Source organism: Agelaius phoeniceus, chromosome 2 (assembly GCF_051311805.1).
Source record: "Agelaius phoeniceus isolate bAgePho1 chromosome 2, bAgePho1.hap1, whole genome shotgun sequence".
Taxonomy (NCBI): Eukaryota; Metazoa; Chordata; class Aves; order Passeriformes; family Icteridae; genus Agelaius; species Agelaius phoeniceus.
Window position 1 is genome coordinate 49863894 of NC_135266.1, and position 15259 is coordinate 49879152.

The window sequence follows — 15259 nt, forward strand, 5'->3', positions numbered from 1 at the left end:
AGTCTCCTAAAGAGGTCAGTATTCATTAAACATATTGCTAAAATTGAATTCAACACATTTGTATTGGCTTAATGAAATTCGTAGGAAAAGAAAAAGCATGTATCAAGGGTTCCAAACTTGAAATTAGTATAACCTCCTGCAGGAAGGGTTGAAAAGCAAAAGAAACATTAGAAGTACCTTTTCTGTTTTCTATTATTGCAAAACAAATGGTTCCAAAAATTTTAGATTAGGTGTATTTTAGTTGACATCCTCATCATGTTATCTGCTGCTTCTATTACTGAAAATTTCAGTCTTTTTGGATACAGATAATATACCTTGTTTAGTAACATCTGCGTGCAGACTGCAAAGTATTAAGGGTTGGCTGGATTGCTAGAGCTCAGTTTGGGAATTTGGCCACAGGCTCATTCTTTCTATATGTCTGGCCACAAAGACAAAAGAATATTTTGTTTTTCTAGGGGAACAACAGAAATGTCAGGGGCAAGAAGTGAACAGAAACAAAGAAGAAATATTATTTCAAAATTTTTTTAACACAGAAGAAACATTATTTTAATACTTCTAACTAAAAAATATTAGTCAAAATAGAAAACCACAATAACAAATGCATGAGCATAGTGAAAGAATTCTACAGAGCAGAAAGATCATGTCTGAAAAAGCAAAACATTATCTTTTAGCTATGCTCACAGAACAAAAATAACATGTTTGAGAATCAATGTCTCATTGGACTCTGCCCCAGAAATGAGACTCTTTTAAGCACTCAATCTTAGCAAGAAAGGAATGTCTCCTCTCTGGTACCTCCACAGAAAGCAGTGGGCAGCCAGGGCTGCATCTGGGTGCCAGCTGTGCAGGGGGCACCTGTGCTCGTGGAAAACAACAAGGCTACTGCAGAGCAATGGATCTGTCCTGCTGATCCACACTGCATGGCCAAGTCTACTCCATGGCTAGGAGCCACAAGGCTTTTTTTCTGATCAGCCACAAAAACAACTTGCACAGTCTCTTTCAGATGTTCAATCCCTCTTCAAAGAGAGCTGAATTGAGTAAAGAAGCAGCAAATACCTAACAGAGTTGCCTTCATTTTTGTATATTTGTCATATATTTTTTCAAGTAACAGTCACTTAATAGTCTGTGAACATTATCTGTTGCTTATCTAGCTGTAGTTTCATACAATTTTGACATCTGCATCTGGGAAATGTGCACCCCTTTTGACTGTGTTAGATACCGAACTTCTTTCTACTTCCAAAAAGTCAAGATAGGTTCACTTTTGAAGTATTTCTCTGCAAAAAGTTGAAAGTTTAACCAATTCATTGTCCAAACTTCTTACCATGGTTCAGACAGCCAAATCTGTCCATTGTTCACATGAACCAGTGAAAAACAAGAACTACCAGCTGCTTTTATACATATCCTATACCTGCTAAAGGTAATGGATGAATTAAGAAATGTGTTTACTTCTTTAAAGAATTAAGCAAGAATCATAGAATCATGAAGTTTGGAAAAGTCCTTCAAGATGACTGAATACAACCTTTGGCCAAGTAACAGAAAGCAATACATATCCTGGGCTGCATCCAAAGCAGTGTGGCCAGCAGGGACAGGGAGGGGATTCTGCCCCTCTGCTCTGACCCCACCTGCAGGGCTGCATCAGCTATGGGGTCCCAGCACAGCAAGGACATGGACCTGTGGGAGCAAGTCCAGAGGAAGGCCAGCAGCATGATTAGAGGGATGGAACACCTCTTCCATGAGGAAAGGCTGAGAAAATCAGGATTGTTCAGGCTGCAGAAGAGAAGGCTTCAGGGTAACCCAACTGTGGCCTTGCAGTACCTAAAGGGAACCTACAAGAAAGCTAGAGACTCTCTACTAGAGCATATAGGGATAGGAAAAGGGGGAATAGCTTCAAACTGAAAGAGGGTAGGCTTAGATTAGATGTTAGGAAGAAATTCTTTACACTGAGGGTGGTAAGGAATGGTAACAGTTGCCCAGAGAAGTTGTGGATGCCCCATCCCTGGAAATGTTTAAGGCCAGGTTGGACAGGGTTTGGAGATCCCTGGCCTAGTGGAAAGTGTGCTTGCCTGTGGTGGGGGGTGTTGGAACTAGATTATCTTTGAACTCCCTTCCAACCAAAACCATTCCATGATTATGCCACAATCAACATTTGGGTACCAAAGGATTCTTGTTTGTTTGTTTATAGGCAAGGGATTCATAATGCTTAAGTCATCTAAATAATTATGGCTTATATAAAATGGCTTATTTAAAAGAGGAATGAGGTTTCAAGAATACGCTTATCTAATCACTCCCTTCCTTCCATGAGATACTTTATATAAACTATTGTTGAACTGCACATGTAGAAACAGCACCTCTTGGGCCTCTTTAGGTCAAAGATAATCCCTTGAATTCCCTTTGCAGCAACCAGGCAGCCTGGTCACATCCAAGTGCAGAGGTATGACCCCTACTCACAGACATTCATTCAGATTAAGCACAACTGCTTATCTTGGCAGGTAAGAGCTGAAAGTCCCACTCATGGAGACAGAAGACACACTGAGCACTCACTGCTCCCCAGGCTGGAGAGTAAGGAGCAGAATAGCAGGGTGGGAATCTGTAGGTGGATGGTCAAGAACTGCACCAGCCACACAAGCCACAAGAGCTACAAAGAGCATGTGTAATCACTGAGAGAGATCATGAGGTTTGAATCTCAGGAGTGCAAGAGGTAGAAATATTGATGAGGGGGAAAGGTGGCTGAGTAGATGGGCTGGTCAAACAGGAAAAAGAAAACTAAATCAGACTAAGCAGAACATACCTGTGACCGTGGCCACAGGGGTTTTCAGGTGAAGGAAGAGACGAGAATGTTGACTCTATGATTAGAAGGCTTGATTTATTATTTTATGATATATATATATTACATTATAACTATACTAAAAAGAAAAAGAAGGGAAAGGTTTCCTCAGGAGCTAACTAAGCTAAGAATAGAATAGAAAAGAATGATAACAAAGGCAGCTCTCTCGGACTCTGTCTGAGATAGCTCAGTTCTTGATTGGCCATTAATTATAAACATCCAAGATGGGCCAATCACAGGTGCACCTGTTGCATTCTACAGCAGCAGATAACCATTGTTTACTTTCTGTCTTTGAGGCCTCTCAGCTTCTCAGAAGGAAAAATCCTAAAGAAAGGATTTTTAGTGAAAAGATGTCTGTGACACATACCCTTTCACTTTCAGTGACAGGGAAAGTCACCCAGGCTTAGTCACCTCCTTTTTTAACCAGTATTTCTGAATTAGTAAGTCATGCCAGAGGATTAAACACCACATATCTGCTTTCAAGAGTGATTGTGCTACTACCCCAAATCCTTTTAATTATGAAACCTCACCCATCATTCACAGTGGATATTTAAATAGTGTGTTCTGTATGAAAATGCTGATTTTTATTATGTTTATTAGTATACAGGCATTGTAATGGTGGGCCCGAAATCCTACTGGGCTTCATACCTTAAAAATCCAAAGGAAAAAGACAGCAGTCCATGTCTCCAACAATCTGTAGCTCAGGTACAGCTATAATCACCAGTCAAATTTAAAATGGTGGGCTTAAAAGCAAAAGATGACAACACTGATAATTTAACTGTTGTCCTGCTTGGCAAAGAAAAAAATCTTTTAAGAAGTATTTGATGGTGAATTTAAAAATGGAGATGCCCAGCAATTCCCTACAACACAGAAGGAGCTAGCAGGTGCTTTGCTTGCAGCATGCACAACCCAGGCTGGCATCATGGACTTTGATATGGGAATTCACTTCAACACTCAATGAGAAACTAATAGTGAGGATGGGATAGTGTCCATGGCTTTGCAGAAGAGTACAACTACATCACAACAATTATTTTCAACAGAGAGGGGAAAATCAGCAATACCCATGAAATGGTCAAAGCAGTGACACTGTCAAAGAAGAGAGAAAAATTATCTTAGCAGTTTTACTTTGGACAGATTTCACACACCAAAGCCACTGCGAGGCCGAAGATTACTTCAGGTGAGGAGGTAATGGATGAATTCCATATGTAGGGGTGATAAAAAGAAATGTGTATCTTCAATGCAGGACTTCAGACTCTTAGCTTGTGGAAAAATCAAAGACAATGCGCCAGATTATGGGGCTCAAAGACTGGAAACACAGGGGTTTTATTCCCATTGACTAAAGAGAGAGGGGAAAAGACATTTAGGAAAAAGGTTGTGACTCACCCAGTAGCTCAAGAGGTGAGCCCAAGAGTACAGTTTGGACTGAAGGAGATACATCATTTTTGGGATGCAGTAACAAGGATGCAGGAGCAGGATTTGCATTCGTGGACCGAAAGAGAAGAACCAAAGAGAAAGAAAAGCTCCCTTACGCTAAGAAATTATTTTTTTCCTTGCGAAAAGTAAGTTTGAGTCTTTATTTTTAAAGATAACTGTATTTTCCATTGTCCCGGAGGAGATTTTGCCTCTCACAAAATTGAGCCTGACAGAAGTAACTTTGTGCTGCATATTCCACTCAGCTTGCTCCCACTGAGACTTGTGGTGAAGTCTGTGACACTGTGCAGTAATACCCTGTTCAGTGATGTAAATTCGAGGGGAAACAGCCAGCTCCACCAGCTACAGGCAAACAGCAGCAGTATCACAGCCCATGGTTGAAATGAGTGTGATTCTCTTGATTCTCAGATTCAGGTGCTCACACCTTGGGCTTCCTTCTAGAGATTAATGGAATCCAGTGTGACAGATACTTGACAAAAACATTTAGAACCGAAAAGCTGTAAGGTTACCAATGATTGACATCATGTGTTACAAGGGAACAGGGTAATTAAAAAGGAGAAAACAAATGGATCTTCTCAAAGAGCTCCTAATACTTAGAGCCTGGAAAACAGATCAGCTTTAGCTACCAAAAAGAAAATATTTTCAAAGTATATACTGCCCTCTTGTGTACAACCCGGTATTAAATACAACAGCTGCAACCTATTTCAAAAATTGAAAGTAATGTGGTGCTGTGGTGTCCCAGATAATGTAGGAACAGAGGTAAAATCCTATTCCTACATTATCTGGGACAAGGAACAAATTGAAGAGACAGTTCTGACCAGGGCTGTCATCAATGAGAAACTGATCACTGCCATGGGCCTTCATCCATCTTTTATGAAGATCATGCTGGATCCCTAGCACCAGAAGCCATGAGAGCTGCAGAACTCCCCACAGGCAAAAGGGAAAGCACCCCCAAGCTGCCTCTGAAGCCCACCACAATCACAGATTGTACACAAATGACTGACTGCTTTAACTGAAAGTAATTTCTTTCAATTAAAGCATCTAACAAACAATGTCAGTTTGGTACACTCCTGCTTAAATACTTACCTGTGCCAGGTTAATTTCTTTTTTTGATTACTCTTGATACCTTCTTCAACAGTTCTGTTCTTTTGGAAAGGAAAAAAAAAAGGATTTTAACTGTATTAAAAGAACTTCAGCATGAAAAATTACCTGTTTATTTCTGTTAAACAATGCTATGCTGTGCAGAGATCCTAGTGCACTAGTATATATCACTTCTCAGCATAATGAAAGTTTTACTCACAAGTATTTCCCCTCTGCTTTTTATTTTAGCTTGCCCTTTTCAGAAAAGCAGGTCCTCAAGCAACCGTGGAGCAAAACTGAGAGCAAATTCATAGCCACAGTGAAAGGTACACAATCTCTGTTTTCCATTGCAAGTCATACTTGCATGCTCTAAACATTAAATTGAAAAACTCTCTTAAGATCATAGTTAGATTGATTTGAGAATAATACATATTTGTCTTCTAGCCATACCATGGCTTCCTAACACAATTAAAAAAAAATTTTTTTAATGTAACTCAGTTACTATTTGCAAAAATCCAGAATAATCTTTATAACAGTTAAGTAAAAACTTATGGAGCTAAGTAGATGTGAGTAGCTAAATTCTCACAATGTTTACACGGCACACTCTAGAACAGCATTATTGCTGAAATAGATTCTTTATTTCCTGAAACATTCCAAAACAGCAGTATACACAGTTGTAATCAAATATTAAGTCATATGCCATTATAAGAAAGCATTGATTAGTGCAACTGGATTTTGTAAAAGATCTATCAAAAAGATTTATTTGCATTAAAACTCATTTTCCATAAGCAACTGTTAATAAAACATTACAATTTTATTCTTTGTAATAAAGTACTGAAAATCAACAGTAGTTTTAGGATCACTGTACCTTTTGTAAGTGCAATGTGATTTATGCTGCCATTTAAATACAAAACACTATGACAATAAATTAACAATTCAACAAATGGTGATAGACCAACAAAACCATGCTGACCCAGCTGGATGGCAATTTCCAGTGAATGCTACCTTTTTTTTTGTGCTTCTGCAACATAAATATACTGCTTTGTATTGCCAATTGGTAAGATTCTGTAAGATATGTTTCTAGCACTAAAAAAGTACATTACCCCAAAAATATCATTTATGGCACAGAAAAAGTTAAATTATCTCTCTGTAGTTCAAGGTTCAGGCAAGTTTAAATGAACTTAAGTATACAAAATAAAATGTACTGAAAACACTAGAAAAAAATTCAAGCACATACTTAAGTACCCCAAAATTCAAAATAAAATGTGTGATGCCTTTACACTGAATAAATTATCTCAGAACTTCAGTATGGCAAAGCTGCCCAAAAGCAAAATCTCCTAGTTCGTTCCAAGGAAATATTCTTGTATTTTGCACACATATAATACTTTCTTCAGTTCCAAATGCCAACACTGCCATTGTTAGTCTGATAACAATGCAGCTGTTCAGGCAACTGATTAAGTGCAATATTTAGTATTTGACTTGAAGATGTTCATTTTTTAAAAATGACACGGCATTTTAGATGGTTACACATTAAGATCCTGGGGAAAATAATACTGTATGACCCTCCTTTTCCAAATCATTGTTACCCAGCCAGCTGGGTAATGAAATCCACATTATGTGTTCTCCACTGTTGAGGGGCATCCTTCATCAATAGCAGCCGTCTCTCCAGTTCCCATCTCGTATCGTGCTCAGTGATGACAGTGTCTTTGGAGGCTGAAGGAAACTGTATTAACCAAATGACAAGGGGGAAAAAAAAGGAAAAGAAGGTCATAATTCCTGTGAAAGATCAAGGTAAAAGACATCATTTGCTTCTGCAGTAACAATGGCTTTGGGGCTTGCTTAGAGACATCCCTCTGGTGCATTTCTGGCTACATATTAATGCACATATAAAGATCTAAGGTGAAATTAAGGGCACTTCCAATGAGAAGAGCATGAAAGATTTGTAAAAAGGAATTGGGTGAATAACTGTAGTCTTGAATGAGATGCCTCTAAATGGCTAGATTTCGTTTTCAGGGATAAAGATAGTAAAAACATATTTTTGTCACTATGGGCAGCAGAGAGCTAATGGGAAACACTTCCCAAAAAGCTCAGCATGCTCATGAAAAACCAGCAGTTTGTAGAAGTACCATGCAAGCAGCAAAGAATTTCATCAGCTGGAGAACTCCACCAATTCTGCTCCAGACCCTCTTTTATCTGTCACAAGACATGTGATGATGTGTTTCCAGACCCACCAGTTCCAGCACTGCAACTCCTGACAGGAACTCATCATCCCCCGGGTCACCACCCTCACACCTGGGCTGCATCTCTCACTCATAAATGAGAACTTCCAAAACACTTCCTGACCATCTTCCAAACCCTCCAGGTACTACTGAGGCAACTATTTCAAGTAAAACTAAACAAAGGAAAAGCAACCATCTGACTTGATCTAAGTACTGGTAACACAGCAGGCTCTGTACCTAATCTGCCACAGCCATAATTATGTCACATCCCAATCGGCTGAAAAAAATGTGTTCTGTTTCATATAAAAGCAGACCTCAAGCCTTGTTTTCACATTACTCTGCTTTTATTATAAGTTACTGATGCCTCCTCTCCCTTCCAAATGCTTTTTGCTGTAAAAAGGCAGAGATATCTTATAAAGCAGGCAGTCAGTAAGTCAGTCAACAGAGCAGCTTCAACTCTCTGCTACCACTCCTTTGCTAGTAGCAAAAACATTGCACCTAAGAAAAACATTTGGTTAAAGTTAGATTCAGCCAAGCTGCTTTTGTGCAGCTCCACTTCAGTGCAGCATCATTTATCTTTGATGTAAATCCAGTTACTTGAGACTAAGAACATAATCTGCTTCTGCTGTTTTCTGCAACTGCTGCTTTCGTTTCCAGAGAAAAAAGAAAGCATATTTAATAATCTTCGAAAAAAAACCCAAACCAAAAAGGGCAAAAAAAAAAAAGCTAACTTGTAAGAATACTGTTATGTATCTAGAGGTGAATCTCTGCTACAGTGCACTGACAGAAAAATGTGCCAGCAATGAAAACCATTTCAAACAAGCACAAGCTGTCAGTATGACATCACGTGGTTTGAGACAACAGAGTTTTGGAGGAGTCATTGTGCATTTCTACTTTTCCATCACCAGCTGGATAGCAGCAACTGGCTCCAGTCCAAGGCAGCATGAATAGGCAAGCCCTGACTCCACAGGTATGCTTACATTCCTGCCACACTTGTGCCTGGTATCTGGCATGATCCAGACCCTGAGCTGCTGACTGACATTCTGGCTTTAGCTGGAACCTGTCTCATCACTGTGGCCTTGTCTGGAAACTGGGAGTGTTGGCTGACCCTGCTCACCATCAGGGCTGCTCTAGGCTGGGCACTGCAGGGCAGCCCAGCTGTCCCACTCAGCTCCCTGCTCACCCTGCCCTAAGAGCAGCTGCCCCCACCACCCTTCACAATGCATAAAGTTAAAACACACAGAACTGGAAGGTGGGGTCTGCAAGAAGCCCTGCAACTGGAGTTGGAAAGGGATGAGAGTTTTGTGGATCCACTCAACAGGAGGAAAAAAAAAAAAAGGTGCTGTTTGAATTCTAAGGCTAAGAAGAGATGGATTACACTATCACAATTTCTTTACACTGCTTGAATCGCTGATGGTAAGGAGAAAACCAGTTAATATTTATTTACTTTTCCTGGCTATTATAATTTTTTATTACAAATTGTTAAAAGCACTCCCTCCTCCAGTGTTTCATTCTATGCAGTAAGTACTAAAGTTCCCTAATGCAACCCCAATAAAATGTGTCTAAGAATCCATTTTAAGTATCTAAAATACCAGTAACTTGGCTACTTAACAGTCCAACCAAAGGCAGGAAGACAGATTTGCTCTGAGTGTGCACTTCTCCCTAAACATCTGATTTATTTAAAAAAACAAAAGACCTGTTCTATTTTTAATCAAGTCATGACTACAAACACTATTTAAATTTCAAAGAAGACTCTTAAACTGATAATCAGAAATACAATTAATTAGAAAATACCACAGTGAAAAAAATGACAACTGAATTCCTTCCAAGAAAAGTCTGTATGAACTGAAACTGTGTTTTGTGTTTTTCCAAATGAATCTATAAAATTGAACAAGGGTTCAGAGGAACTGCAGGCTGACATCCAGTCTACCTGGGGGTTTTGAGTCCCGTGAACTCCGCACTCCGACAGTGCCAAGACCTTCCATCTTCAACCATCACTGGTTTGGCTCTATGGCAACAGAGGATGCTCCTAAGGCACATTGGTAGGAAAGGAGACAGGAGCCCAGACTTCCTGGACTATAAATAGTTTTGTTACTGATTTGAATCAGCATCTAATAAAAACAGTGTTGAGAGTATAGTGTCTCAGTCTCCCATTGAAACCCCTTAATTTTGTTTTTCTTTAATATTGTCTGTTGTAGGAGAAGTTACAAAATAGCAAGGGACTGGTCTTCATGACCCAGAAAGGCTTTCTCACATGTTGCTATGAAAGATTTAAGAGCTCTGCAGAAGAACATGAAGTAGAGGAAACAAAAAAGAAAAAAGGAAAGAAAACCCTCAGCTATAAAGAAGTCTAACTGAGAGAGATTCCTGCTGAGAGCAAAGAAGGTTATAATAGAAATCTCATGGTACAGTCTTCATCAAAGAAGAAACCTGACGGCTCTTTATCAAAGTTTCACCACAGTTGGTCAAAATCTGCTGTTAGTCACATCAGTGTAATCCCCAAGTAACTCAACCAAAGAGAGAATGTGAACAATTGAACTTATTCTGGATCTAGCCAGTATGTAGTGAAAAGTACAAGAATGATGAGAGCTAAACAGTGACAGTCCATCCAACAGAAAATGAAGTGGCCACACAGCAGGCCCTCACAAGAGGAGGGATGTGTGCAACGCAAAGAAATAATTGGAGGAGTTAACACAAGTTGAGAGAAGTTTTTCCTTGAGAAGACTTAATTCCTATTAGTTACAGAACATGCAGCGAAGACTTTAACTCCCAGCTATGATAAGGTGATTAAAACAATCTTTCATCAAGACTATTTTATTGCTTGACCCAAAAATAATTAATTTGAAAATGAATTTCTCTCTTTTTTACATGCAAAAATTTGCATTTGCTTACAGTACAGCTTATTGCAACTCTGTGAAAGTCCAGGATTCCCTGTGTGCTTATTGTCTCCCAGCTGGAATTGAAAAAATGCTGGTTCAACCCATGACTGTACTATCCACAGTATTTCCTTCTTCACAATGCTGTAATGGTACCACATGCATTTTTACAGACTACTGCCATTTACAACAACAGGGATGCAGCTCTTTCTATGTGAGCACTCTAAGATTAGCTCATGCCATGACACTGAAATGGCAGTAGGCACAAGTCAGGGAGAAGGTAAGCCACATCAGTTAATGATATGAGGTTTGTGTTTGTTTGGATTTCTTACTGACAAGTGGCAATCCATTCCTATTCACATGTGATTACACACTATCCATGATCAGAGTTTACCAGGGGCTACCAGCATGCATTGTCCATTGCTATTTCTGGCAAGTGATCTTCACCCATTCAGTGACTCAGCACAGAAGATTATGGTTTATAGTTCCATATTCAGGAGGTAAAAAATTTCCACAATTTAAGTCTAAGCCTAAGCCATCCACACAGAGACTGAGGCCTGCTTAACTCTCACCTTCGCACTGGCTGTGCAATTTTACTTCTGGGAATGCCACTCCCATTGACGGCCAGCGATGGTCTTGGAAGAGCACTGCGCCCTACGATGCCTTGACCAGCAGTCTTGTTTGGCATTGGGATCCCAGTGTTGGAATACAGCTGTGAGTTGCTGGACACTGGAATACTGCTACTGGTACTACTCCCTTGTACAGTTGGGCTTACATAGGCAGTAGCTTTGAGAGGCTGTCTGACAGATACTGGAAAATGTCCCACACTGTGAACTCGGTGTTGAAGCTGTCCTGGTGATGGAACTGTGAAGAGTGGTAGAAAACAAAGCAATAAGGTCAGTATGCAACAAATAAGACCAGGTAGTAATGCTCATTTCTAGATAGATCTGAATAAGGATAAATTCATCATTATACAATTTACTTGCTGATTACAGACTGCTGAAAAACCTCTTGAATCCAATACCGTATCCAGTAACACTGCACTGAACTAAAATATCTTGTTCCACCCCCATCCTGAAAAAAAATCCCAGTCCATATTCATCCTTCTTCCTCCCCTCAGAGAGATTAAATTAGCCATTATAAGCACTAAATCCACCCACGCATTTAGAGCTTTCAACAGGAGAAACTGCTGAAGGTATAAATTAGTCACTGTTAGGTGATTTTGAGTGAGGTGGCATGCAACCACCACATCTTATTCAAGCAACACTGCATTAAAGCATTACAAAGCATCACAGAAGTGTAAGCTCTATGCAGAAAAACACTTAAAAGGCTATAAAAGGTCTTGAATGTAACAGCATATTCCACAGCTGATGTTATGTAAACCATCATTTTAAATCAAGGCTATGAGCTCCAGAAGCTTTATATATATAGATTTTTCTACCCAATCCTGCCCTCTGGTGTACATTTGGTTAGCATCACTTTCTGAGTCCACTATCAACAGCCTGAAGCATATAAATTAAGATGCTACATTTAGAGCAATCCTTTTTCAAGTCTTTAAAAAAAGGACATCTTTAAACCATTTAAAGTCACAGGAAAAATTGCAGGGGAGTGATTCAATTAAGACTATACAGTCAATATATTGTTATGGAACACTTATCATCACATAGCTCCTAAAATACCCCAACACAGCCACTTACTATGAATGTTTTTTTTTTAAAGTATTTCAGAAAAATTGAATTTTATACACACACATATATAAGAGCATGAACATACAAAGAAATATGTATCTCTAAAATAATAAACAAAATTTAACTTTTAATGCACAACCATAAAAATCCATGTGGAAACCTGAACTATTTCCATTCTCATATTCAAGCAGGAAAAAAATACAACAAAATAACCCACCAGTCGAATATTTTCCAGAAAAGAAGCAATTTAATTGAAAAAAATTTATAACTTGTGCTCAACTTTGAAAGAAAACACCCAAAACAAGCTTTTGCCAACTTCTCCCTCCAAAACCTCACAGGAAGTGGAGAGCATAAGTTAAATCCCTTCTTCCCAAATTATTTATTTTTTCCTCTTTTTCCAGAGGCTTCTGCCTGTGTTCAGTGAAATTCACTTCTCCCATTTCCACTCAAGAACCTCAACCACTGTGCTAGAAAAGATGGGTTTGGATCTTGATCTATCTTGCTCACATACTATTTAATAATTAATTAATATTTCAGCTACTAGATCAATACTCCCTTCATCCCCCCATCAAGAAGTTACCTAAATTAAACCAATTACAGAAAAATTTTAATTCCCCCACTCAACAAGTATATTATACTTCAGAATATAACCCTCTTTTTACTGCATTTCCTCAGAAGAAAGTGGCTCAACTTCAGTAGGAGAGAGGTCATGTACTTTAAGATAGCGTTTATACAGAGTACTGTACAACCAGTATCATATAAATTACCAAGAAAAGCAGATTTCAATTGTAGTATCAAAACTAAAAATGCAAGCTTACATGAATTGATTGCATTTTTGCTGTTTCTACAATATTACTACTTATTATTACTATCATTATTATTATTTCCGTTTTAATGCTGGCACAAGATAAATGGACAAAGGAAAAAAAAAAGTGAAGACACTTTCAATAACAAGACTGGCAGAATTTGCTTTCCAAAACAGAAACTTTGAATATCCTGAGGATTATTAAAATCTGGTGCAAAAGAACCATTTGCTTTTAATTTTTCATCAAACAAAGGATCGGTGACCAGGACATGTATTCTACCACTTTCTCCATCTCTTGTGCTCAGGTGAAGAACACAGGTACTTACTACACGACTGCATCCTTGAAATCCCATTACTGGCTCCATGTAAATTGGAGTCAAAGCTCTGGCTATTCCTCACAGTGACAGGAGAACCAGCAAAGCCAGCAGTACTGCTGATGGTGGGGGTGCTTGGCATCCGAGCAAGGTTAGGCATGCTTCTGCGGAGTTTGTCTGCAGCAAAAGAAGACAACACCCACAGTCAGGTCAGAACTTCCAACAAACACAAGCAGCCTCAGTGTCAGTCCTGTAGAAAATCAGGAAATCAGTATCATAACAAACCATTTCAACAAGAGATGTTTTGCTCTACCAGAAGAACACGAATATGTTATTGACAGCCTTCAAGTTGAACCATTATGTCTATTGCAACAGCATGATTATTCATAAGTAATTTTTAAAGACACCAATAGGCAGTACATTTGCAGAACTGCAAGGATTTAAACAATAAATAGTGATGAGTTTCACATGGATGTGTAAAGTAGGTCAGATGAACCATGCCCTAAATGTGCCTGTTTCTTTGCAGTGAATACAAAGCAAGTCTGCACTGGCAGTCAGACACAGCTATGTACTCTATGGATGTCAAAAGACAGGTGAGAAATCCATCCTAAGTGATTGAAGTCTTGCTTTCAGGTGCCAATAAGATGCTAAATAACTCCATTCAGAACCTAACCTTGCTAGCATGTTAAGTTTCTGCAGGCAGCTACATGCAAAAAGTGCTAAGTCTTGATGCTGTTCAGTTGCTTGGAGCCCTGGGTTGATACAAGAATTTTCAGATCTGGTGTTTCTCCCTCCTACCTCACTTGTGGCACCTGATTTGGTAGGCATTTTCAGAGTAGTTTTTTTTGTAGGGTTTTTCACAAAAAGAAAGCTGCAAATTCCCCAGATGTTTTTGGGGCAGGTACAACCGCTAGCGCAAGTGTCTTAAGAGGTCAGAAGGCATCTTCAATCCCATTCACACCAGTTTGTTTTAAGAGAGAAACTGAAACCTTCCTGACATCTCAAGGTAGCTTCCCAACCACACCACTGTGAGGGAATCTAAGGGAAAACTCTTCTGGTCTCTTCTGCCATCAGGGCAAAGGGAGATGACTCAGTTATGTGCAATCAGAAGGGACTGGGAGAAAGGCACAGACTGAAGGACCTGGTCCTGTGACATGGCAGATTTCAGTAAAGCACTGCTGTGGGAAAACAGTGGGCATTTATTAAACTGTCATTGACAACATCACTGAGGTTTGCCTCTTGGCCAGCTTCAGAAGCACAAGTGCTGCGCCCTCCCGAGGTGGCTACGTCCCCCCTCACAGCATGGCCAGCACAGAGGCCATCAGCTCCTGTTCCACATCGGTTCCAAAGGCTGGCAGATGACAGAAAGACTTACACTTCTCACACTGCAACAGAAAGCAGGGGTGTGCTTGTCCTGTCACAGCAGCTGTGACTGCTCTCTCCCACAGAGAGCAGGGCATTTCCAGACTGATGCTTTGGTTCTATGCATAGGAACAACACAGCACACTGCTTGGAACTGCAGCATGGGTCAACCTCCTGGCTCGTACAGGGCAAGTTCAGTTCACAGAAACTGCAGATTTATTTAGAAATCTCTGTTGATCAGTCCACATAAATACACAACATATTTAGCACCATAATTAGCTCCTCTAATCCTTAAAACTGCTAACAAGTGAAAAGTAATAAGACGTGACAGTACAGTTCTATCTATACAAGTTATTACGAGTCACTGACAGTAACTTCAATATATGTGATGCCTACATAACTCCAGTAACCTGTGTCACAGAAAGGCTATATCTCCAGCAAGAAAAGGAAATGTAAGGTTTGAATCCCTGGAATCCAGAGTACAGTCAAATCCTAATAAAGAACTACAGTACGGACAATCTTCCACCAAACAAGTCAGAATTGTGCTTCAGTGACTCACTACTGACTGAAACTGTCAGTGGTACAGCAATGAACAGCAAGGGGATCACCACTGTGGTGCAGCCAGGTAGTAAGTATCAATATCAGTGATGTAACAATGATAAA

General features: G+C 39.5%; 1 protein-coding gene across 3 annotated transcripts in view; it reads right to left on the reverse strand.

The window, feature by feature from the left end:
- Positions 1-5948: 5948 nt before the first annotated feature.
- SLAIN1 (SLAIN motif family member 1) overlaps positions 5949-15259 on the reverse strand; it is a 50414-nt gene continuing 41103 nt past the window's right edge. For all 3 annotated transcript variants that reach the window (XM_054654956.2, XM_077173580.1, XM_077173581.1), the window contains 3 exons: positions 13247-13411; positions 11000-11291; positions 5949-7055 (listed from right to left, as the gene is read on the reverse strand). In XM_054654956.2, the coding sequence (XP_054510931.2) occupies positions 6980-7055; positions 11000-11291; positions 13247-13411 (533 nt within the window). In that variant the 3' untranslated portion in view covers positions 5949-6979. The remainder of the gene's footprint in view (positions 7056-10999; positions 11292-13246; positions 13412-15259) is intronic.